The 27123-nt window shown below is 36.8% G+C and overlaps 1 protein-coding gene across 1 annotated transcript; it reads left to right on the top strand.

The window, feature by feature from the left end:
• Positions 1-16413: 16413 nt before the first annotated feature.
• Positions 16414-26456, top strand: ercc1 (excision repair cross-complementation group 1). The gene is made up of 9 exons (XM_059561238.1): positions 16414-16569; positions 17544-17921; positions 21512-21615; positions 22716-22815; positions 23049-23125; positions 23273-23372; positions 23511-23582; positions 24122-24190; positions 26080-26456. Exons 1-9 carry the CDS (start codon positions 16507-16509, stop codon positions 26140-26142), a joined length of 1026 nt encoding a protein of 341 aa, XP_059417221.1. The 5' UTR covers positions 16414-16506; the 3' UTR covers positions 26143-26456.
• The last annotated feature ends 667 nt before the right edge of the window (positions 26457-27123 follow it).

The raw sequence follows: 27123 nt of genomic DNA, 5'->3' as shown, positions 1-27123 counted from the left end.
TATCTTCTGAAATTCTAAAGAAGATGTGTGAGATTACTTTTTTTTTCTTCCTCAGGTGACTTAATCTGTAGTCTCCAATCGATCTCATTCATGTCTATGAGAAACAATCAAGATGTTAAAAAAATCTTAATCATGATTTGGGTATGTTCATCTGATCATTCAAAAACCATATTTCTAATTCACACTGAAAAGCCCTGTCACCATAAAACTTTGCAAAAGAGGACTTGATGTGTTGATGGATGGAAAGATTGAATTGATGGATGTGGAAGTGTTACAGAATGACAATTGTTCTCTCTATCTTTTGATACAAAGATGGGTCTGTTCCACAGCAGCTACGAGTAGCCTGACCATCTGTCAACAAACCCCCACAGTACAAACATTGTGTTTCTAGGACTGACTCGCACACACACGCCGGCACACGCACACCTGACCGGCCCAAAGCATTACATCTCAGATTGTGTTCCTGCCAAAAGTTTATCACAATGGAACGCATCTCTTCCCTGTGCAATGATATCATAGAGAACCCGCCGGGCTCTTTTCTCTCTCTCTCTCTCTCTCTCTCTCTCTCTCTCTCTCTCTCTTTCTGTTTCTCCCTCTGACACAAACTCTCTTTCTCAACATGTGCATCTTAAGCCGACACATTAAGATCTGGTCTCCATACAGCAGGCGTGACAGTAGAGTATTGAAACGCTATTGGAGAAGAGAGACACCACTGTGTGAAAGAGGACAGAGAAGAGACAGCATGAGTGATAAGAAGAGAGAGCGTGTTTGTCAGTCCTTACATCTTATGGAGCCATCTTTCACTAAGATGCTCATTATTACTGTTTGTGTGTGTGTGTGTGTCTTTTCCAGCAGGTTCTCTCACACACACAGCTGTGAACAGGGTGTAAAAGGAAAGAAACCCCCAGACTGCACCATCCATCATCTAGCTAGGTAACAAGATACCACATCTTTCTTTCATTCTTTCTTTCATACTTTATCTCCACAAGTTTCTGTTGAAGATAAATGTAAGCTTTTTTGTTCCCGATTACTTTTACTCATGATCTTCCAGTAACTTAACTTGGTGTAACTTAATTGTTTTAGTTATACAAGATTCAGCAAGATTTTAAGTAACTTGTAGAGCCAATTTGATTATAGTTAAATAATAGGCAATAATTGAACTTAAGTTTTTAAGTTGAACTAGGAAGAAATTATTTATAGTCTTTAAAATGACTAAAAGAAAGTGGTTTACTTTTATTTATACATATATATATATATATATAATTAACTTTTAAAATAAATTTACATTTAAAATGTACAGTCTTTTTCTCACAGGAAAACATGATTCTTTAATGACCAAAACAATTGGTTGATTTTTGTCCAACTACAAATAGCTAACAATTATCAAAGAATGGTTCATGGGTGTGATGTGAATTAGAAATGTATCTTAAATATAGCTAGTCTATAAAATACAATCACATACCAATGGGTTATAATTTATTCTCTGAGGAAACTACTTCAGGTTCTCATATCGCAACGTGATCTCATGAGAATGCGTGTGTATTTTTACGTTAAATGTGGTTCTACCACACGTACATTTACTTACGTTTTCATGCACATAAAAACGTACAACTTAGACGCATTTATAGCAGTAAAACGTACAAATACTTACGTGTTAGCAGCTAAAAAACGTAAATAATCTAACGTAAAGTGTGAATTTATATGAATTCCCATGTATTAATATTAAAATCGTGGCTTTAATGATTTCAATCTGTTGTATTTAATTGTCATATCAATAAATGTTTTATTGAATTTATTGAAAGCAGTTTACTCATCTACTTAATAGGAAATAACATTTCTGTGCATGCTGCAAACTATAGATACACAAAAGCACAGCATAAAATTACAAATTAAATCCATTTTATTTGTTTGCTGTACTCCATATCTTTAGAAACCAGATGTTTGCAAGGAACATATCCATATCAATCGATCTTCATCTTCATTCTCAGCAACAGCGTCCGTCACAGTCAAAGCCCGCGCTCGTTATGATTCGAATTTGAAAATAGCGCCAGTGCGCCACAGGAACGTTACGACATGGTTTACGGCACTAATATCGAACTCTCATTGGTTCTCACATAATTCGTCACAGATTGCGACATGTCGTGTTTCAGTTGATAGAAATTTTAAATCAGTACTGCTACTGCGCCAGTGCGCCTTCACGGAGAGAAGACAGATTCATAATTTCACGGATTAATAAATTAAATTCTGCTCTGTACCCTATAAAACTATTACCTCCAGAGAATACTGTGACTGGAACTCATTATCATTTGAACTACTTTTGGTACCACTTTAGATATTTTTTCGCAAAAAATAAATGATTAACATTATGTTTGTTTGTCTGTTATTTGTTTATTTATAACAGTAACGTTATGTAGTTTTAAGAAATAGTTATGGGTAGGTTTAGGGGTAGGTGTAAGATTTAACGTTAGTGGCTCAAAATAACGTTTTAATGTTATATTTTTACTAAAATTGTGTTTTATTATGTTTTATTCTTTTAACATTCTGTATAAAATGGGTAGGTTTAGGTTCGGGTGAGGTATAGGGATCTTACATTTATCAAAAAAAAAATTATAAAAAGGGAAAATATACATAAATATTAAAAAAATTAATCCGATACGCATTGAAAAGCAGCTTCATGAGCAAATTTCTATGGATAACTGACTGGTCAGAGAACACGTTCTATCTGTACGTATTTGAGGTTGTTTTTACGTAAATTTCGATACGTATCGAACCTGTAATTACGTCCAGATAATACGTAAATGACACTGTAAATACAACCCGAATTCCGGAAAAGTTGGGACGTTTTTTAAATTTTAATAAAATGAAAACTAAAGTAATTTCAAATCACATGAGCCAATATTTTATTCACAATAGAACATAGATAACGTAGCAAATGTTTAAACTGAGAAATTTTACACTTTTATCCACTTAATTAGCTCATTTAAAATTTAATGCCTGCTACAGGTCTCAAAAAAGTTGGCACGGGGGCAACAAATGGCTAAAAAAGCAAGCAGTTTTGAAAAGATTCAGCTGGGAGAACATCTAGTGATTAATTAAGTTAATTGATATCAGGTCTGTAACATGATTAGCTATAAAAGCTTTGTCTTAGAGAAGCAGAGTCTCTCAGAAGTAAAGATGGGCAGAGGCTCTCCAATCTGTGAAAGACTGCGTAAAAAAAATTGTGGAAAACTTTTTAAAAAATGTTCCTCAACGTCAAATTGCAAAGGCTTTGCAAATCTCATCATCTACAGTGCATAACATCATCAAAAGATTCAGAGAAACTGGAGAAATCTCTGTGCGTAAGGGACAAGACCGGAGACCTTTATTGGATGCCCGTGGTCTTCGGGCTCTCAGACGACACTGCATCACTCATCGACATGATTGTGTCAATGACATTACTAAATGGGCCCAGGAATACTTTCAGAAACCACTGTCGGTAAACACAATCTGCCGTGCCATCAGCAGATGCCAACTAAAGCTCTATCATGCAAAAAGGAAGCCATATGTGAACATGGTCCAGAAGTGCCGTCGTGTCCTGTGGGCCAAGGCTCATTTAAAATGGACTATTTCAAAGTGGAATAGTGTTTTATGGTCAGACGAGTCCAAATTTGACATTCTTGTTGGAAATCACGGACGCCGTGTCCTCCGGGCTAAAGAGGAGGGAGACCTTCCAGCATGTTATCAGCGTTCAGTTCAAAAGCCAGCATCTCTGATGGTATGGGGGTACATAAGTGCATACGGTATGGGCAGCTTGCATGTTTTGGAAGGCTCTGTGAATGCTGAAAGGTATATAAAGGTTTTAGAGCAACATATGCTTCCCTCCAAACAACGTCTATTTCAGGGAAGGCCTTGTTTATTTCAGCAGGACAATGCTGCAGCTATAACAACAGCATGGCTTCGTCGTAGAAGAGTCCGGGTGCTAACCTGGCCTGCCTGCAGTCCAGATCTTTCACCTATAGAGAACATTTGGTGCATCATTAAACGAAAAATACGTCAAAGACGACCACGAACTCTTCAGCAGCTGGAAATCTATATAAGGCAAGAATGGGACCAAAGACCATGCCCAGACGTCTTCAAACTGTTTTGAAAAGAAAAGGAGATGCTACACCATGGTAAACATGCCCCGTCCCAACTATTTTGAGACCTGTAGCAGAAATCAAAATTGAAATGAGCTCATTTTGTGCATAAAATTGTAAGCTTTCTCAGTTTAAACATTTGCTATGTTATCTATGTTCTATTGTGAATAAAATATTGGCTCATGTGATTTGAAAGTCTTTTAGTTTTCATTTTATTAAAATTTAAAAAACGTCCCAACTTTTCCGGAATTCGGGTTGTACGTAAAGGCACATACGTATTGGACAGTTTTAATTTACGTCTAAATATGTACGTTTTGATTGTGAGATCAGGCTGCATATCAATATACATTTTTTAATTAGTTAATTTGTCTTCCTACAATTAAATTAACGAAGAAGCAAGTCACCAAAATAAGTGTAAACTCTGAAACTGGAGTTCTTTAATTCAGCCTGAGCCACTTATGTAAGACATAAACTAGAAGTGAAGCAACCCACAAAGGAAAGATTGAAACTGATACTGCATTGGAACATACCTACATTTGGTGTAATCCAGTTTTGGTGCAATCCAGTTGTGAAATTGTGATGCATTGTAGACATGGCTGTAGCCAGTTATGAGGTCACCGAGGTCCGGACCTCAGTAAATTTTTCATGTTCAAAAATATAATTTGTTCTCTGAATGACTGATTTGCTGTTAAACTCCTCATATTGAATGTATGCATGTATAATTCAGTTTAATTCAGAATGTTTAGCGTCCGTGGTATGAAACGATGGCTGTGAGATGCTGCTGAAATGAACGACTCTTTGGAGAGTTGTGAGCAAGAGCGCAGACGCCATTAAGAGCCATTAATGGAGTCGATTAACGCGGATACGCGTTATGAGTCATTTTCTCCTGATAACCCTGAAAAGAACTTAAATTACACTTTCAGTTTTAATCGTACAGATAAGAGCAATACATCAATCGAATCTGTAAAGGGTCTACTTTTTTTTGGACACAGACATAATAACAACAAAACTTTGTGCACTTATAAAATAAAGATAACAAACAAGGTGTGCGGTCTGCAGCCTTTGTCTGCGCCGATCTTCATTTACAAACACGTCATTAAAATTAACTAACTCTCAGGTGTAAATCACAATGATATTCATGATAGTTGACGCCTACTCGCATATGACTTTTACCAACAAAAAGTGTCTTAGAAAATTTAAATCAATATATTGTTTTCTGTAAGTGAGTAAACAAGATGATTTTCACATAATTTAGAAAGAAAAATTCTAGGGAACCATTGTTCTTTATGTGTTTTTTTGCCTTATTCAAGTGTTTAAACATTTTTTGTTTTTCACTAACCACACATAACATTTTTTTTCTCAAAAACACAATCATGTACATACATGCTGCTCACATATTATTATAGCCCAGTTTGTGCTGATTACAGTGAGATTAGACTTTAACCATTTAGATATTTATAAGAAACTGAAAAAAGCACAAATGTCAGGGCATGACAAAACTTCTCCAGGCCCCAAAAATACCCTTAGACTCCAGAGGGTTTAAGAAATCTATGCTAAGTCATTCAGTATAGTAGTTAAACTTTAACAAATCATGCTATAAACTCTTCATAAGAGCACTAGACAACGTTATAAGCTATATAATTGTTATAAATAAAAACTATAACAGCAGTATGTTGCATGAATAATAAACAACTGATAAAATTATCCACCCCATAAATATATTAAAGTATTAACAAACTTTGATGCAATAGAGTATGATTTAAAAATGAGCATCCCATAATTATCATAATAAGGGGGCAATTATAGAAAGGCAGCAGCTATTTGCACTAAGTGTAAATAAAACATTTTCTTAGCGATAGATGCTATTTACATTAAGTGCAAATAGCAGCATTTTTTTGTGATATGGTATTTACACTAAGTGCAAATAGCTATAGATTCTATTTACACTAAGTTAAAATTTTACTAATTGCAAATAGTGGCAATTATCTGCACCTCAGTATTGTCGTACATTGTAAAAAATATGCAATATTAACTTATTGAGTGTAAATTTTAATTCAAATTAATAAATGGATGCCACACTATTGGGACAATAAAGCCCTCCATCATAACCCTACCCAATACTTTATTTGAAATTTGAAATGGGAGAAAAAAGTATGCCAAAAGGAAGATTCAAATCCAGGTCAATCGCAGCGACATGAACACGTCACACATTTTACCATCTGCACCACTAAAACTGATGACTGTTGGTTATCATTTCTAGTTTTGACTAGCGAATCACACGTTGGTGGGTAGAGTCAGTTTAAATAGACACTCCATTACAGAAACCCCCTAGACCTCACCAATTTTAAAAGCCTCGCTACGGCCATGATTGTAGTGTGCTTAATTGTGACTTCGAATTGTGACCGCTATTGTGAGGTAGTTGGCATGGGTTTATATGTCCTGTCCAAGCCTTCTGTTTTGACAGTTTTGACAGTTCTGTTTTGATGTTTTTCAAATAAAAATTTTGCTGTGTCGCTTTGCTGACTTCAAATAAAACATTCTCGTTTTGACTCGTCATGTCGCCCAGTTGCAGTACAGCCCATATGCAATTCCATTCGTTCCTAATGTCAATTTAAACAACTTGCTAAAATAGTTTTTCTTGATTGTGAACATTTATAAGTTGTTGCAGCTGTAAATTGTGCCTGTTACATGAGACTGCCAACATGGGAGGTCACGAATGGTGAATAGGGCAATATTTGGAAAGCGAAGTTCAGAAAAACAGTCAGGTTGCCACTGTGCTTGCAAGCAACAGCAACAATAACAAGGTGAGACAGTGAATGCATTGGGGTTAATTTCCCAAGTGACTCTCTGTTCCTCTCTCTAACACACACACACACACACACACACACATAAGGCAAAGGCGGGGGAGGATGATCTGCTCAAATAAATGTTGTCAGGTGTGTTTTGTGCTTTAACTCTAATTCCGGGTGTTTATCCGCACTAATGAACCACTCTGAGTCAGCACAAGAGAGCTAATTGTGTGTGTATGTATGTGTAGAGGAACATGGGTTAATTTAGTAGAAGAACATTGGAGATTCAGTGACTCTGACATTTATGGGCAATTAAGGATGGAGGAAGTAGGACAAAAACATGGGATATGAAAAGGAGAGGGGAAAGTAAGATATGTGTTTGGGTTTATGCAATTTTAATGACATGCCAGTATCCAAAGCAAGTATCCATTCAAGGATAGCTGACACACTACAACTTCTTTGATTTTTTTTTTCAAGAATGTTATTATCTATACTATAGAATGGAGGTCATCAGTAGATCAGTGATAAGCACATATAGTGTTTTAGATGAACTGTGATGTTCAATACCTTGACACTCCAATGAAGCACTCATTTCACCATGGCCAAAACTATGTGGACACCCCCTTCTATTTAATAGGTTTTTCTATTCCAGATAGGACAAATCTTAATACTATGACATACAAATGGCATTCTAGGGAATTGTGTGTTTTCACACAAAAATAAGCTTTTATAGCTTTGCTGTGTGGCAACAGTTAGGAAGCCCACTAAACACCTTTGGAATAAATTGGAAGACTTTTCTCTAGCTAGCTTAAACACTGACTTGCTTAGATAGATTCTCTTCTAACTGTTGCCGTTGCAGTAGTTGACCAGAAATAAGGATCCCAGTAAGAAAACCGACATACTGTACTGTAAGACAGTTTATGCTAATGCACCATTAGCACCTTTTGTGGCAATGCTGCAGACACAACAGTTCTAGAAGTGGTTTTCTCTTAATTGGTGTCATGGCAGAGCAACAGTTTGAAAAGCAAGTTAGCTAAAGTTATAGCAACTAACTCAATAATAACACATGCAGTTAATGCCACATATATCTATCTAGAGGTAAATCTTGAATACTGAGCTTCATTACTGCCAGATCAACCCAAGTACAAATGTTCAACCCAACTGTTTGTTGGCCAAGTGTTTATCAAAGTTCACCCCAAAATGAAAATTCTATAATAATTTACCCACTCTCATGGCATCTCAAACATGTTTGACATTCATTCTTCTGTGGAACACAAATTAAGATACTTTGAAGAAAACATTTTGGTTACCATTGACTTCCACCACGTGGAAAACTACACAACAGATGCTTTTCAAATGAAGCACTCTTTAACAGACATCTTAGAGATGCACATGTGCTAACTGGGTATTTGCATGAAGTATGTTTCTGGCCTAAGACTGAAAATTGTGAACGAATGTCGGCATATGTCCTTAAACACAAAGAACAGATGAAACCCTGGCAAAAGTGGTTACCCAATCTAAACTCATACACCGATTGACTCAATGTGCCTTATGCCCAAGTATTACACAATCCAGCATAGCTGACAGTCATGCTCGTTTCCATCGGCAACAGCTGCTGGGAGGCGATGATGTCGTGCCACACAATACGGCATGTGAGTGCTGACAAAGGCGGCACTGTGTTGGCGCAATGCCGTCACAGCCTGCTTCCTAGTTCGGCTGCCATCAACATTTGCTTTTTTTGTTGTTATTGTTGCTGGGGTTGTTTAGCTGCCTGTTTTGGAGACTGGGGAGAACACAAGGGTCTTAACCCCCTGGTCTCACAAATAGCCACTAAAGAAGGGTGCATTCAGCAGATGAAACACGCAACAATGCACCACACGAGGGGAGAAGTAGGTCATGGGAAGAAGCCCTGGATATGGACAGAGATGCACTGTGGATAGACGAGGTCACTTATTGCGTGGTGTTTTGTGAAGATGTGGAATATCATGTATTTTTGAGTCTTAGTGGGTGGTGAGGAAGTATTCCCGTGATATTCACCTTGACGACCTCTCAAATCCAGTGGGCAGTGTTTGCCCTCGCTCCATCCCACTTGAGATTTAGTTGTATTCTCATTAGTGGGCATTTTCAGTCTCTTTGTTAATTGCGTATTGGTTCTTTCTACACCTGGCTCATCCAGTCTTTCCCAAAGAACATCTTTTCTTTGTCTGACTAAATTTCAGCCAACCTTGGCTTCTATCTTCTTTTAGAAACTTTCAGTATGTCTTATACTTTCTAAATGTACATCTTTGACTTCATTGTCTTGGTCGCACCCTTCCTCTGGTTAATTGTGCTCATAAGGCTTTGCTCCCTGTCACAACTGGAGAACAGATTGTACACAGACAGCATGCAGCTTGCTACCATCGGCCCCTTGAGGCCCCCAAGAAGGCCTTCCTGTCCCGAGGGCCACACCCACAAACACACGTGCACATGTACATTCAAACACACCTTACATCATTTAACCCTACTTACTGTATATCTTAACTTTGTCAATGATATTGTCTTATACAGCATACATAATCACCTCAATTCCTCTCTTGTTCTCTCTCTCTTTCGATGTGTGTGTACAGATGTACACATGTGCAAGTCAGAGCCACCAGGGGCCAATGAAAAACTGTGCTTTGATATTGTAGCTAACAGGCAGTTTTGGGACTTGCTGGTCCCAGGATTGGAGGGTGGGGGAGGTAAGAGAGAGTAATGAAGCCTAACTGGGAATTCTCATAATGTGTGGCACTGGGACATAGGGACCAATGTATTGTAAGCTGACTGAGAAAACACACTTCATTATGTGTCTATGTGATAAGAAGAGGAGAGGTTATTAAAGCTGTAGCCAACAACAGGCGTGGTGACAGAAATTGTAGCAGAAAAAGAAATATGTTTCTTACTTGCATCAAGCCACACCAAGCCAAGGCATGATACAACCTCAAAGTCAAGTTGTTTAGCCAAATAAACCGTACTGTAATTACTTATGCCCTAGCTTGACCAGAAAAAAATCAGATCAGATTCTCTGATTTTGTATTTGTCAAAGACCCAGACCATCAATATTATAAAAACGGTTTAGCATAAAACAATGAAAAATGAAACCTGTTTAAAACTAGAATAATCGAAACAAAGAGTGAAATACAGTGAAAATGTATTCAATATTTTTTTTGAGCAATATTTTTTTTTTTTAAGTGAAGTGACATACAGCCAAGTATGGTGACCCATACTCAGAATTCGTGATCGGCAATTAACCCATGCAAAGTGCACACACACAGCAGTGAACAAACACACACAGCATGAACACACACCCGGAGCAGTGGGCAGTCATTAATGCTGCGGCGCCCGGGGAGCAGTTGGGGGTTCGGTGCCTTGCTCAAGGGCAACTCAGTCATGGTATTGCCAGCCTGAGACTCAAACCCACAACCTTAGGGTTAGGAGTCATACTCTCTAACCACTAGGCCCCATAAAGTAATTTGCCAATTTTCTAAAAAGGAAAAAAAGTCTCAAAATGTCATTTTTGCTCATAATAAAGTTTTGTTTTTGTTTTTTTTTCTGAGGAAAATAAAGAATAATCTAGCTAAATCACTTGGCTTTGTATTGTTTGTTTTTTTAAATACCTGCTAAATAAGCAGTTATTTTGTTAAATTATATGCAAAAAGTATGAAAACATTATTTATTTTATTTAGTAAAAAAAATTCATGCCCACTCAGGTACCTGCTGAAAAAGAAAAATTAAACCATTCTAAGATGTTTTTTATAGACTGGTTTAGGATGTTCTCACAACCTGGTCAGCCTAGGCTGGTTTAAGTTTTTGTCTTTGACTCCGCCAACTTTACACAGGATGATACAGTCAGTGCGCTGCTTAAATGTTACAGCTAAGGGTGACTCGGTGTGTGTACGTTTCAGGGAATGTGGTGATCTCAATAAGATATGTGTGTATGTGTGTGTTATGTATCAGGGCATGTGGTTTCCTCAGTAAGGGGACTTGGGAGCCCTTCAGTTGGACAGCTGGAGGGCCAATCTGTCCTCTCGTACACCCAGTGATGGCAGGGCCGATAAGCGGCCACCACGGACCTGACCGTTACCCCTCTGACCCAACATACGTGCACACACCCACACCGGAAGCCCAGGAGCAGCCCGCAGCCGGGGGCTGACAGCTCGACACAGCCGGCTCAGCATGAGGTCTGCGAGGGGAGGGGAGGAGAGACCTGAGGGAGGGGCCGGAGGTCTGGAGGTGGCCGTTATAGCAGCCAAAGCCAGGCTCACTGCCAACATAGAAATGGAGAGAAAGCAAGAAAGAGCGACAGAGGAAGGAGAAACAGAAAAAATGCGTCCAGATATACCAGCCAAGTGTTAAAAAGCATTAAATGCCTCTCTGATGCATCAATAACATTCCTGCTGTATATCTTCTCAAGAAAATTACAAAGAAAGGGAAAATTACTGTTGGTGGAAAAATAAAATAAAAGTAACATGACAGTTAGCACTAGCCTGGATAGATCCTGCACTTTTTCAGCCAACACATCTCTAAAAACTGCTCAGTGAGGTCTGGGATGTAGTAGCTTGTGTTCTTCCCTGAAAAAAAAAAACCTTTTTAACATTTTTATTTTTATTTGATTATGTTATGTGCTGAAAGTGTCAAACATTAACTGGGTTTTAGGGAAAATGTAACTAAAAATTAAAATAACTAACTAACTAATTAAATAAGGCCCATATATTTAACGTGTTAGGGAAAAATGTCCACTATTATTCTGTTTGAAATCTTGATTTGTTAAACACCATAGCATTTTTTTTATTTATTATTATTTTTTGTAAACAATGGACATGAAAAAAACAACAACACACTCCTACATCTCCAAAACTTACATACAAATGTACTGTGGTGCATTGTAATATCTTACATAGGGACCAGTCAATTATGCTTAATTATTATGAACAAAGCCTTCATATTTGCCATCAGTTAGATTTTAATATTAAAAGCCACAATTGTTCTGACTATTCATTTTCTTGTAATTGAGTAAATTAGAAGAAACACTATGTTTGTCCTGTTTGCTGTAATGTTTGTTATGAAAACAAGTGAAATAAAATAAATTATTTCCCAATATAAATATTTCTTTGGCCAGTAAAAAAAAAGAGAGCTTTTTCTTAATATTATAATAATTATTAATATTATAATAATAATTAATTTGAATAATGGCCTTACCCAGAGTCCTTTGCACCACAGGCTAGATATAAAGTCCTGCTCACCTTAAAACTCTAACTATGTCCATGTCATACTATGGTTAAGCAGATAAATATTTCGTGGTAAGTTAACATGTGTGTGTGTGAGTCTGTGCATCTTTCAGCTTATAATATTGTCTGTTGTGACCTGATCACTGACTGACATTGGTATGATGCCAAATGTTTTTGTGCGTTGTGCATAGCATCTCTTGGAGGGCATGAACATGATCTCAGAATAAAGCTGGCACCATCTGTCTGTGGGACCCACAGTGCTATGGCACAGTGGCAGGACGTCCCGAAACGCCATCCACACACACAGACACACACAAAGGGTTAAATGGGCAATAGGCAGATGTCTGTCAGATTTTGGGTTCCTTAATTGGATAACCTCTAATTTAACACAAACACCAAACATGATGTTCTGAGGGCCAAGATGAGAGGATGAAACCATGAATGACATGAATAAGAACAATTTTGATGTCATAAAGACATAACAAAAAAGCAATTTATATAGTCAACAATTATAATAAAACTACACTTACTTAAACTTACACTTTAACCAGCTTCTTTTCCTTACAAAAAAGTGCTTTGGAAATACCATGGTAGAATGATTACATCATGGTAATAGTATGGTCCTTTGGGGATTGTTGTCATGTATATATCTCAGAAACTATAAGATTTTGAATCAAAAGTCTGGTTTACCCCATTTTTGTATATACAGTACAGACCAAAAGTTTGGACACACCTTCTCATTCAAAGAGTCTTCTTTATTTTCATGACTATGAAAACTGTAGAGTCACAATGAAGGCATCAAGGGCGATTTGACCAAGAAGGAGAGTGATGGGGTGCTGACCTGGCCTCCACAGTCACCGGACCTCAGAGGTGGAAAGAGTACAAAAATATTCTACTCAAGTAAAAGTACCATTACATTAATGAAATTTTACTTAAGTACAAGTAAAAGTACCAGTCTAAAAATCAACTCAAGTAAAAGTAAAAAGTAGCTCATTTAAAATTTACTCAGAGTAAAAATTACTTAGTTACATTTTAACAGTGGGAGGGAGTCAAAAATGGGACAGGCCAAGGGTGTCAAACTCAGTTCCTGGAGGGCCACAGTCCTGCACAGTTTAGATATAACCCTAATTAAACACACCTGATCCAGCTAATCTAATCATTTAGGTTTATTTGAAAACTACATGATATGTGTGCTGGAGCAGGGTTAGAACTAAACTCTGCAGGGCTACGGCCCTCCAGGAACTGAGTTTGACACCCCTGGTATAGGTCTATTAATCTCAAACTAGTTGTTTTTAATTAAAGGAATCAGTTATTTAGAATAATAAAACATTTGGGCTGTTACCAGGCAAATCAGTATCAACAAACTCATCTTTTAATGCAGAGGAAATGCAGAAGATTCATTGGAAGTGGCATTTAGATGTATTACACTAGTGCAGGACAAGAATGCATTTAACCTGCAGTTACAAATGCATGAATAATGTTTTGATATACAAAACATAAAATGTTGAATACTCATTTGAAATTATAAGAAATTAATTATTTAAAAAAATCAAAAGATACTTTAAATGTGATATTAAAATGGCCAGTATGTGTCAGCAAGTCACTGTTAATAAGTGAGTCATTGCGATTGAACCGAATCATTTAAACGGTTGATTCATTCAGGAACGAAACACTGTCACGTTGCTCAGAGACGCAAAACTGTGCTTTGGTGGCTGTGTTTGGAATTATTTTCTGTTTTAGAAATAGAGCTAAAAAAGGCAATATGGTGTCTAAAACGCAAGTCTCTTAATTAACTTGTTTACTGAACTGTTATATATATATGTATGTATGTATATATTCATGATGATTTTTGGAGGAAAAGACGGCATTCTTTGTGTGATTTTGATTTAATGTATGAAATTATATAAATATGTGAATTTTCTGCCCCTATATCTTCAATTTTGTGATCATTCTAAACATAGGCGCCGATTTATGTTTTTCTCCGTGGGTGCTCAAGGGCGCAAGCCATTTAAAAAATAAAAAAATAGACTAGGCTATTAAAAAAATATTGCATTTCAGAACCTTAGGCTAATGGACAGCGGCCGATACAAACACACACAACAGCGTCACTTCTCAAAAATACAAACAGGATTGGAGATGAAAAGTTTAACTGACACGTAACCGCTAATGCGTTCAGCTTCTTGGGAAATTAATGTTTTGTAAATATCGATTAAAAGACTATTGCGAAAGGACAGCGTTTCCATTAACCGATTGTTGCGACTAAAATAATGAGTTTCTGGGAATGTCTACCTCATTTATGTTTCGAGGTTTCTTTTGATAGTGGCATGGCTTTTCTTTGAGGTTTCGAATCCATTATTCATATAGGCTAAAAAAATATTTTTTTATTTTATGTATTTAACAAAGAACTTGTATTCTGTCCAAAAGTAGGCTACTTTTGTGTCCATTAGTTTTTCCTCTTTTAAACCGTATATAGGCCTATACTTGAGCAGAAAAATGTTCCCATTTAAACCGTTACGAACTTTAAGGAGTCTAGGGAATGTACCGTAACATTTACATATTAACGTACTGCTGGGTATGAAATGAGGTGGAAGAACATGACAGACAAAACTTTGAAAGAGAAAAAATACTGGACGTTTATTCACAAAAAGCCAAAGCCACTAGATCCAGTAAAATAATGTCGATATATCAATATTAATAGGTTTGGCTTTTTTTATAACAAATCTGTCCATTTTAGTCTGATTAATGATTAGTGATTACGAAAAGCATTAAATGATTACATACTCGCACGGCACTGTATAGTGGGGGATGGGACGTTTTCAGAAACGCTGTGATTGGTGGATAGGATATGGAACATGCATGCGACTGGTTATGTCACTGTCACTGACAACAACATAACCAATCACAGTGTGGCAGACGCTTCATAGCGCCAACTGCAATGTTTAATTTTAAATAAATGTAGCCTACTGGCAGTCTGGCACTGGCACACGTGGGTGCTCATTTTCCGTGGGTGCTCCACGGTATCGGCGCCTATGATTCTAAATGCATTTTAGGAGACTGAATCACACAGTGAAAGAACGCACTATAAGCGCGCACATCATTAAAACAAAAAATATGATATTATCGCAGATGATATATATAGCACACTCCTCACCACTGTCTTTTTGGCTAATTTGTGCAAAACCTCTTGCTAAAATGTCAAAGCTTCATTTTAACCACCAATGCAACGATGCAATTATTTAGCTTACCTCTACATTCTTGCGAAGGGTTGATGTCTTGTCGAGATTTTATAAGCTGCTAGTTTGGTCTTCCTAAGCAAGTACAGCTTACACTGCATAATAGAGCATACATATGGCCAGGGGTTCACTTCATTTCCTTCGAGTTCAACTTCAGAATATGACGGGGTTTCGTTTTCAGCGGTGTCTGCACCACTAACGCCTGTTTTGACCGTCTGCATATTTCTTGTGATTTTAGCGCCAGTTTGCCCTCCTGCCCATTATTTACTGACGTAGTTTCCAGGGAGCGATTTTTTTTTTTTTTTTTTTTTTTTTTTACTCAGTAATTAATGTGTTTTAAAATGTAGCGAAGTACAATACTTTAAACAAAATATACTTAAGTAAAAGTAAAATTACAGATTTAAAAAAATACTTTAAAAAGTATTAGTACACAAAAAAGCTACTCAATTACAGTAACGCGAGTAAATGTAATTCGTTACTTTCCACCTCTGCGCGGACCTGAACCCAATCGAGATGGCGTTAGGGGTGAGCTGGACCGCAGACAGAAGGCAAAAGGGCCAACAAGTGCTAAGCATCTCTCGGTTAACTCCTTCAAGACTGTTGGAAGACCATTTCAGGTGACTACCTCTTGAAGCTCATCAAGAGAATGCCAAGAGTATATATACTAAATATATACTATACTAAATATATACTAAACTATATTTTTAGTTTAGTTATTATTACTTTAAATTATTTTTTAATCTCTCTCTTTATTAATAATTGTCCACTGAGAAATAATGGTGGAAATGTTAAATAGCTTTTTAGTGTGCCAACTTCCTATAGTATGAACTGTAAATTTCCATGGTTGGTGTTGAAAAACTACGGTAATTCAATCAATTTGTTTAAGAATATGGGAAAGAATCGATATACTTTCACGCTATTTGAAAAAGTTACTCTTTTCTGAAAAATGTTAAAATCTTTTGCAATGTCGCCATCTGTCGGTCAGTGTGAGTAGGCGTCTCAGTCTCGATCGATGTTTCTGTGTTTGACACACATGTCTGACACTGTTTGTTTAGTTAACTGCGATGGCGGCAGATTGATGCATACGTTTCTCTGGTTTGTGCAGTTACTGATTAATTTATAAATGGAAGAAAAGAGATTCCATATCAATTTGGACGACTCCGCGTTAACAAAGGAAAGAGTACCGGTGGGTTGTGTTTCTTTATTGTGATTGTGTTGCTATGGTGTTGGGGCTAACCGTGAGAATGGAGGCTTGAACTCCAAAAGGCTTCATACATGAACTCTCTGTCACCATGATTCTAATTAGTGGGCTCGAACCTGTAATGCATGTACTGCAAGTCATCATACAGCGTCAATCAGCTCTAGTAAAAATCTTAATAAATATTTTGTTAAGTGTGGTTTGATTTGTCACCATTACTGACTAAATCGGTAAAATCACAAGCGGGATCTGCCAACTTTATTTGCAACATTCTCACATTGTTTGCAAATGTGCTCGTAACAAGGTGTTGTAGATGACTCAAAATTTTGTGATGCGTAACGTTGCCCACCACAACAGGAACAGCCCAAGACATGAAATACTATATGAAACTATACTAACTACTAACATGCACTTTGCAAAAAAATAAATAAATAAATAAATACGATTCACACGCAGCTAGATTAAATATTTATCCACGTGGTACTGCTTTTTCTCCAGGTTTAGACTTTAAGTTATTCCAAAACTGATAATTCTTTCGTTTACAGACCCTCATGTCCTCATGTTAAGTCAGACACGTTAGTCCAAAACGGTGGGCAATAATAAGAATAAAAACAAAGTAAAATTTTCACAAAATAAATATTTAACTTCTTTTATTCATTGTTTGTTTTTTAAACATGATATTTTATAATGAATTTTCTTGGTGCACATTTGAACGTGAGTCTTGGATAAGGTTAAAACAATAAATAAATGTACAGTAAATATAGAGTAAAAGGTGTCCGAGACCAAGACTGTTTTAATGTGACCTTCATATAACAAAAATAATAAGTTGAAACCTCGACTAAAATCATACGTGGACTTAGAAATACTAGAATGGTACAAAAGTGCATATGGACCCTTTAAGATTCCAAATAGCAGAGTTTTTTTAAATGGCTCATGTAACCCAGTTTCTCATGTTCACACAGGTGACATCTTTGTTTAAGGCCAAAGATGGTCAAGTAGAGACCCCATCTGCTCAGAGTGCTTCTCCAGCTCCTGGCCAACCACTGTCCTATGCAGAGTTTGTTGTTCAGAGCAAAAACAGAGCACTTCAGGGAGCAGCCCATGGACCAGAGAAACAAAGTAGGAACGATGCTGCGGGGCAAAGCAGTGTGAACACAGCTGACAGTGGATCAGTTAGCACGTCCTACACAGGGTCTGGAAAACCTGAGACTGAGGAGCTGGGACCAGCAAAAGTACTAACAGAAGATCAAATGAAAGAGGAAGGGCAGAGTTCGGAGAGTTGTATCATTCCTCCTCATCTCTTAGGATCTGGAAACAGTATTATTGTCAGTCCTCGACAGGTCTGTATTTTGCATTTTCATTTATTTGCTATTTTTTGCATTTCTCCCGCTGTTTTACATAAAGAAATGAACTGTACTTTTGAGAAATTCTCTAGTGTGAAGTAGCAGATTATAATAAATGGATTTCATGCATTCATTTAAATAGGTGTTAATAAAACGTCCAAACAGAAGTCAAAACGTACTGACTGCACTTTTTAGGTGATTTCCACTATATAACATGCAAATATCGAACATGATTATACAACCCCAAATCAGAAAAAGTTGGGACAGTATGGAAAACGCAAATAAAAAAAGAAAGTAGTGATTTCTAAATTTACTTTGACTTGTATTTCATTGCAGACAATATGAACACAAAATATTTCATGTTTTGTCTGATCAACTTCATGTCATTTGTAAATATGCATCCTTTCCTGTCATTCAGACCTGCAACACATTTCAAAAAAAGTTGGGACAGTAAAGCATTTACCACTTTGTAATGTTGCCATTCCTTTTCACAACACTTAAAAGACGTTTAGGAACTGAAGACACCAAGTGATGAAGTGTTTCAGGTGTAATTTTGTCCCATTCTTCCTGCAAACAAGTCTTAAGGTGGTCTTATATAAAGTCTTATAATTTTTTTTCCTTTTTATTCAAAACAATTCCAAACATGCATAATATATCAGGAAATATCTCGTTTCTCAAATATGTGTAGGTAAACGCGTTTTGCACCTTTATAGATTGTTATTTGATCAATATATGGAAATGTAGTGTAATCTATTAACTACACATAAAAACCTGACTTTTTACTTAAGTGCCATATCATGCCATAAAATATTTTTAATACGACTGAATTTGCATTTAATGTAAATTTTAATAACAATATTGTAAGATACTTATTTTAACACTTTCATTTTACAGAGAGTAAAGAACATTTACATTATCAAAAAACATTTTCATTCAGTCTAGCCAGAGTTCAGGCACTCTCAAAAACTCCCATTAAAATCACTGAAGCACTTTACATTATGAAACGAATATCTTACATTCGTACGCACATCTGCACTTTTTGTTGTTTCTGATGAGAGAATTCGCTAAATAATTCAGTCAGCGAGCAAGTGAACAAAACGTTTCAGTGATGACTCTTCTGGACGTCTCTCATTGGCCATTGCATCCATAAGCGCAACAGAATAGTTTCTGATTGGTTATCATGAAGCGTTGTACGAACGCGTCTGTCTCTGGCTCAGCGCCAGCCAGCGAACGCAGATTTGAATTTAGCAGCTGATGCTGTGCACTGAACGATCTATTCTCACCGCTGTGATTGTATCAAATATATAAAAAATATTATTCTGCAATTTTTTTTTTTTTCGTTTGGAAGCTGCATTTAAAATCCACTTGGCTCAGAAATCTGAGGGGGCACGTGCCACCTCACTTTGAATGGGCACGACGCCTCTGGGTAGGGCTGCACGATGTGTCGTTTAAGCATCGATATCGCGATGTACGAATCCACGATAGTCACATCGCAGGATGTGCGATGTAGGCTGTCTTAGTTGATCCGTTATTCATTAACTGTACGGGCCAGCTACTCCCCTGCCCTTGACGAATGTGATTCGCGGATTAATTGCACAGCTTAACCATCATAGAGTGAAAGTTTATAATTGACAGGACTGAAAACCACATGCAAGTTTAACAGGGCAGAGAGAGAGGGAGCGCGAGAGAGACAGAGAGAGCGCGCGAGAGAGACAGAGAGAGCGCGCGAGAGAGACAGAGAGCGCGCGAGAGAGACAGAGAGCGCGCGAGAGAGAGAGAGAGAGAGAGAGAGAGAGAGAGCGCGCGAGAGAGAGAGAGCGCGTGAGAGAGACAGAGAGAGAGAGAGAGAGCGCGCGCGCGAGAGAGAGAGCGCGTGAGAGAGACAGAGAGAGAGAGAGAGAGAGCGCGCGCTCGCGAGACAGACAGAGAGACTTTTTTTTTTTATTTATTTTGCATGTAATTTTTTTTTCTTATAAATATATATGTATTTTTGTTTTGTTTGTTTCTATTCTGCTATGTACAATGCTTTGGCAATATGTACCTTTGTATGTCATGCCAATAAAGCAATATGAATTGAATTGAGAGAGAGAGAGAGAGAGAGAGAGAGAGACAGAGAGAGAGCAAGCCGTTTTCAAACAACACGAGCGCTGTCTTGCTCTCTCTCCCTCGCGCATATGGTGGTGTCGATGTTTAAATCATTTAAAATGAGAATGTAAGTGTGCTCACCCCATTTTTGTTTGTAAGAAAAAATATCGCAATATATATCGCAGAAAAATAAAATATCGCAATGTCATTTTTTCCCAATATCGTGCAGCCCTAGTACGGGGTCTTCGTTGTCGCATTTTGTGCTTCAAAATGCGCCACACATTCTCTATTGGAGACAGGTCGGGACTGCAGGCAGGCCAGTCAAGTACCCGTACCCTCTTCCTCCGCAGCCAGGACTTTGTAATGTGTGCAGAATGTGGTTTTGCATTGTCTTGTTGAAATATGCATGGACGTCCCTGGAAAAGATGTCTTCTTGAAGGCAGCATATTATGCTCCAAAATCTCTATGTACTTTTCAGCATTAATGGTGCCTTCACAGAAGTGCAAGTTACCTTTGCCAAGGGCACTGACACAACCCCATACCATGACAGACCCTGGCTTTTGGACTTGTTGCTGGTAACAGTCTGGATGATCCTTTTCTTCTTTGGTCCGGAGCACACGGCGTCCATTCCTCCCAAAAAATACCTGAAATACTGATTCATCTGACCACAGTACACGTTTCCACTGTGTGATGGTCCATCCCAGATACCTCCGAGCCCAGAGAAGTCGACGGCGCTTCTGGATACTGTTAACATAGGGCTTCCTTTTGGCGCAGTATAGTTTTAACTGGCATTTGTGGATGTAACTACGTATTGTGGTACTTGACAAAGGTTTGCCAAACTAGTCCTGAGCCCATGTGGTTATATCGCTTATAGATGAATGACGATTCTTGATGCAGTGCCGCCTGAGGGATCGGAGATCACGGTTGTTCAGCTTAGGCTTGCACCCTTGTCCTTTACGCACTGAAATTCCTCCAGATTCCTTGAATCTTTTAATTATGTTATGCACTGTTGAATGTGAAATATCCAAATCTCTTCCTATTGTATCTTTCTTTGAGGAACATTGTTTTTAAACATTTCAATAATTTTATCACGTATTTGTTGGCAAACTGGCGATCCTCGGCCCATCTTTGCTCCTAAAGGATTAGACCTTTCTTGGATGCTGCTTTTGTACCAAATCATAATTACAATCACCTGTTGACATCACCTGTTTCAAATCATATCATTATTTAACCATTTTACCTCATTACTAGCCCTAAATTGCTCCTGTCCCAACTTTATTTGAAATGTGTTGCAGGTCTGAATGACAGGAAAGGATGCATATTTACAAATGACATGAAGTTGACCAGACAAAACATGAAATATTTTGTGTTCATATTGTCTGCAATGAAATACAAGTCAAAGTAAATTTAGAAATCACTACTTTTTTTATTTGCGTTTTCCATACTGTCCCAACTTTTTCTGATTTGGGGTTGTATAATATTATGTAATCATCTGTCTACAGAGAGGCAACCCCATCCTAAAGTATGTGAGAAATGTTCCTTGGGAGTTTGGAGAAGTTGTGCCAGACTATGTTTTGGGACGGACAACTTGTGCTGTTTTTCTCAGGTTGGTTTTTGGGAATGTGTATGTTACAGGAGAGAAGATTTATTATACCCAAATGGACACAATGAAAACTTAGAAGTCTTATCAAGCATGAATATGAAACCAGTGCTGTTTTGCACATTTGAGGCCAGGTAGTCAGCTCTACTGCCCCTTTTATCTGCTTACCACTTGTATGTCTATTTTGTTTTCTTTTCTTTTTTGAATTGGGGTTTGTTATTAAAGTAGTTACTGAATATCTGTGCAGATCTTTTAAATTCCAAGAAACCATAAATAGAACTTTATTAATATTTAATGCAATGAAATATTGAGTGTTTAGAGTTAAAATATAGAAACCTGGCTGTAAGCATGTGTTTGTGCACTTAAACCTCATTTTGTAAGTGTTATGTGAGAATGGAGTACTCTGAGCTGGTCAGGTGTGAAACCACATCATCCTGTCTTTTCAAAGAAAATAAGTGAGAATTCAAGGTAGCAGACATGTAACGTTGTGGCTGAAACTCATGATTGCTATGACAATACAGCGTAGACAATGTAGAAACAATTTAGAAATGGAAATTAAGTCGCACTTTTTTTTTAATAGTTTGGCTGGTCCTGCGACTTATAGTCAGGTGCGACTTATTTATCAAAATTAATTTGACATGAACCGAGAGAAATGAACCAAGAGAAAACAATACCGTCTACAGCCGCGAGAGGGCGCTCTGTGCTGCTCATTGCTCCTGTATCCTACACGAAGCAGCATAGAGCGCCCTCTCGCGGCTGTAGAGGGTAATGTTTTCTCTTGGTTCTTGGTTCTAAATGAATGCAACTTATAGTCCAGTGCAACTTATATATGTTTTTTTCCTCATCATGACGTATTTTTGGACTGATGCGACTTATACTCAGGTGCAACTTATAGTCCGAAAAATTTGCACAGGTTTCGAACAACTTGTGGGTAAATCGTGAGAATATAAATCATTGCAAAGGTTTTTAGTTCCTTAACCAATGGTTTAATTTTACTAAATTGCAAATGGAAAATTGAAAATCATTTTCTATATGGCTTATATTCACCAGCCATATATCAATACAGTGTGTGATGTTTTAGTTTCTCTTTCTCTTCATGACTGCAGTGTGCGTTACCATAATTTGAACCCAAACTACATCCATGAGCGTCTGAAGCAGCTGGGACAGAGTTTCACCCTCAGAGTGTTGCTCGTTCAGGTTGACGTGGTGAGTCTGTCTGTCTCACTCACTAATTAAATTCAGTTAAATGTCTTTGTTTTTCCTGTTTCTTTGCCCTTTCTCAAATGTGTAGTGTTATTTAAACTTTTTCTCAATTAAATGCTAAATAAATCATGATGGTCAGTAAAATATAGCTTCTTAATGCCAGCTCTTTTTAGGCGCTCTAATTCAGTTAGAGGTGTTTATGTTCATGTCTTATTTCTCTCTTCCTCATTTATCAGAAAGACCCTCATCATGCACTGAAAGAGCTTGCTCGAATATGCATCATGGCTGACTGTACCCTCATTTTGGCCTGGAGGTAAGGGGATGATTCAAAATAATCAAGCGAAAGGGGAATCCGCTAAGTGACTTTTGTCAACATTTGGTGTTAAAGTTCAAACCGTGTTTGTTTTTAGTGCTTCAGTTCAGTTTCCTATAATTAAACATATCTGTTTGTGTGTGAAAGTCCTGAAGAAGCAGGCCGTTACCTTGAGACATATAAATCCTACGAGAAAAAACCTGCAGATGTTCTGAAAGAACAAGTTGAGAAAAATTACCTGTCCCAGGTTAGAGCACAAAAACCTTATATATCTAAAATGATTATGTTTGGTTCATTTAATCATACACGAAAGACATAATTCCTATAAAAACACTCCTGATAGATATATTTTTGTCCTATTTAATACTTCCTTTTTGTTTGACAGGTTACAGATTGTTTAACCACAGTGAAGTCGGTCAATAAGACCGATGCCATGACTCTCCTGTCTACCTTTTCTGTAAGGAATTATTTTCCTTGATATGTTGCACATTTACTGCATTACTTATATTACTGCTCAAATGTTTGAGGTCAGTAAAATCTAAAAAAAAAAATAAGTCATTCATTTTGTTCATCAAGGACACATTTATTTAATTAATTTATTGGGACAATAAAGACTTGGAAAAAAGATATTAAGCAGCACAACTGTTAGCAACATTGATAATAATTTTTTTTTACATTTTTTTTTATTGATTTCTGTCATGTGACACTGAAGACTGGACTAATGGCTGCCCGAAATTCAGCTTTGCAATCACAGGAATATATTACATTTTAAAATAAAATTTATTAAAATATAAAACATTAATTTTAAATTTACATTTTTTATCAAATAATTATGCAGACTTGCTAAGCTTAAGATACTTTTTTCCAATCAGTCAATCAATCAATCTTACCAACCTCAAACTTTTGAGTTTGTGTATATACAACCCATTGCCAATTATCTTATACATTTTTTTTAATTGTATGTTCTTTTACGTTGATGCCGTTTTATCTCTTCAGTCTTTGGAGGGCATCATTAAGGCCTCTAAGGAAGAACTGGTTTTGTGTCCTGGACTTGGTCCACAAAAGGTGTGTAGAGACACTTTGATATGTTTTGAGCAGTTAGCTTCATAATTCAGGATTTCCGCGGGGTCTTAAAAAGTCTACATGTCTGCTTAATTATGATTTCAAGAGGTCTTAAATTTGGAGACAGAAAGACCAGAATTGTGATATGGCTGAATGTGACGATTAAACTTCAAAAGGCTAACACACTGCTTTGTGTTTCGCCGTTACAGAGGAAACAGTTATATTCTACCAAATGCGCCACCTGCTGGCAGAGAATAAATTAACATTTTCATTAAGCCTGTTGTTTTGTTCAGAGTTCAGACCAATGCGAAAATCGACCCAGGTCTTTACAATGCAAACACATAGAGTTTTAAAATGTGAACTAGTGGATCGATGAGAAGACAATGCATAAATTTTTTTAAACAATTTAGGGGTGTGCGATATGTATGGTCTGCGTTAATATCGTAATTGTTGTTTTAACGGTGCGATTTGATATTATGAGTATATTGCGAAAAAGTAAACACAAAACACACCTACAGAGTGCACGCATACATTAGGTGATGAAGCCTAGATGGTTGGACTAGTGCGCGTTCGCGCATCTCGAGTGCATTCTTTCACTGCATGATTCAGTCTATTAAGATGCATTTAAAATTATCACATAATTTATGATATGAGGCATAAATTGTATATATTTATATAATTTAATATAGTTAATATCACACGGAGTGTAGTTTTTTTCTCAAAAAGTCAGCATGATTACAAATGTAGTATTGACTTTATACAATAGTTCAGTAAAAGTTAATATTAAGAGACTTACGTTTTAGACACCGTATTTCCTGTTTTTGCTGTATTTCTTACATTTTCTGTTTTTCCGCTGTTTTGTGTCTCTGAACAACACAATGGTGTTTCGTTTCTGAATTAATCAGTTCAAATGCAATGACACTTAACAGTGACTTGCTGCCACCTACTGGCAGTTTTAATTTTACATTTAAGGTACCTTTTCATTTTTTAAATAATTTCAGACGCCAGTTTTCAATGTTTTATGTTTAAAATATCAAAACATTATTCATGTATTAAATGTTAAAGTATTCCATGTCCCCTCAGAGCTGCATTAAACAGTGTGTAAATGCATTTAAAATGACACTTCTAATGCCGATTCTGTGTTTCCTCTGCATTGCAAAGATGCATTTTGTTGATACTGATTTAATTTGCTTGGTAACCACCCAAATGCAAGAATTTGACTCAAAAGATGGTGCACACTTTTAGAAAAAATGGGTTTAAGGTAAAAATGACCATAAAACTTGTTGGATTATATTATTAATTTCTGTTACTGCTGTGAACTGAACACACAGAATATGAAGAATATCAAATTCAGGAGTCAGCTGTTCACGGTAGTCATTAAGATATCAACACAATAACACACTAAGCAAAATATTGTCTAATTGTAAATTCCAGAATATTATCAAGATAGAATGTTTTGTCAATATCGCAGACCCCTAATTGTTTAAATTAATATACTTAATATTTAAGACTCATCCATTTTATTAAAAATGGTTTAAAGGCTGAAATGTAAAGTTTATCATTTTATAAAACTTTGTTTTTGAAACTTGTATCTGAACTGTAAATTATGCTTTTTACAGTAATTTAACAGTTAAATGTGGTACTATAGACATTGCCCTACCCTGCTCATATGGTATTAATTTTATTTGTGCAGGTCTTAAAAATACTTACATTTGAGCTTTAAAATCTTGCAGACACCCTGTGCATGTGATATATGAAATGAGTTTACATCTGTTACATAGTTTTACATATATTATTATGGCTCATAAATTTTAACAGTAAGTTCATTTGACCCTTTAAACGTGTCCAAAGGTATGTGAATTAATTTCCTTTCCTGTTTGTGGTTCATTTAGGCAAGAAGGCTTTACGATGTACTGCACCAGCCCTTCATAAAAACCAAGAAGAAGGAAAGCTGATAAAGCCATACTGCTTTTCTTGAAATCACTAACTGTCTTAGAACAGAGTAACTAAAGTAAGTTCTGGGGCCATATATAAGGTCAACTGGAGGCTTCAGGGTCGCTGGCCTGCGATGGTCTCAGCCATTAATTAGGTCATAAACAGCCATAAATGCAGTGTTTTTTTTAATGAATTTTTATAAAAAGTGCAACCTGCTTTTGTAATTCTGTAAATTCAGTCTGACTCAGTATGATGAGGCAAAGTTAACATTTTAGTAACAAAAAAAAAAAATTGTGTGTTCAATTCAATAAATTTCAACACTGTTTTGCAGTAATTGTTATGTTGTTCTTTTAGGGGGAGGGGATATTCTATAATAATTCCATGATTCTTATTGCAACTTGTCATACAATTAAAAAAAAAATGGTGGAAACTTTAGAACAGACTCAAATGATTAATAATTAACATAATAAGACTTAATGGGCAAACTGACTCAGAGTATGAATGTGTTTGTGCGCCAAAGGTTCATTGCCATCTCAATTGCCACAGAAAAAAGTGCATCACAGCCTTAATCTCACAACTTACTGACTTGACACACAACAAGCAACAAGCCAGGTGGGAGGTAACAACATAACAACATAAGTGTGGAGGGATGCTGATTAGTGATGATTATGTGCTTACAATGGCTCACTCTTTGCAGTGAGTATATACAATGAATATGTATTCAAACATATTTGAACATGATGAGGTATTGTAGTTTTTATCTGGATTTTTTTTTAAACAGTGTACTAATATGATGCACCCCTCTTAAAGGGGTGGTTTACTTTTTTATTTTAAATTTTTTCTTGATTGTTTATGGGGTGCAGTCTAATATGTTATTGCTTAGTTTTTTAACAAACTTATAATTTTTCACATAATTTACCTTTATTCCACACCAATCTGTCCCTTCTCTGACAAATGCATCAAATTATTTACTGTTATTATGAAGCCCCTCCCTCAGAAAT

Source organism: Carassius carassius, chromosome 11 (assembly GCF_963082965.1).
Source record: "Carassius carassius chromosome 11, fCarCar2.1, whole genome shotgun sequence".
Lineage (NCBI taxonomy): Eukaryota > Metazoa > Chordata > Actinopteri > Cypriniformes > Cyprinidae > Carassius > Carassius carassius.
This window is presented reverse-complemented; position numbering and strand designations above follow the sequence as displayed.

Coding starts and splice junctions, on each gene's coding strand:
- ercc1 (XM_059561238.1), top strand. CDS start 16,507: ATGGAAGAAAAGAGATTCCATATCAATTTGGACGACTCCGCGTTAACA. Junction 22,816..23,048: donor TGCTCGTTCAGGTTGACGTG/GTGAGTCTGTCT, acceptor CTCATTTATCAG/AAAGACCCTCATCATGCACT. Junction 23,583..24,121: donor CTCTCCTGTCTACCTTTTCT/GTAAGGAATTAT, acceptor TTATCTCTTCAG/TCTTTGGAGGGCATCATTAA.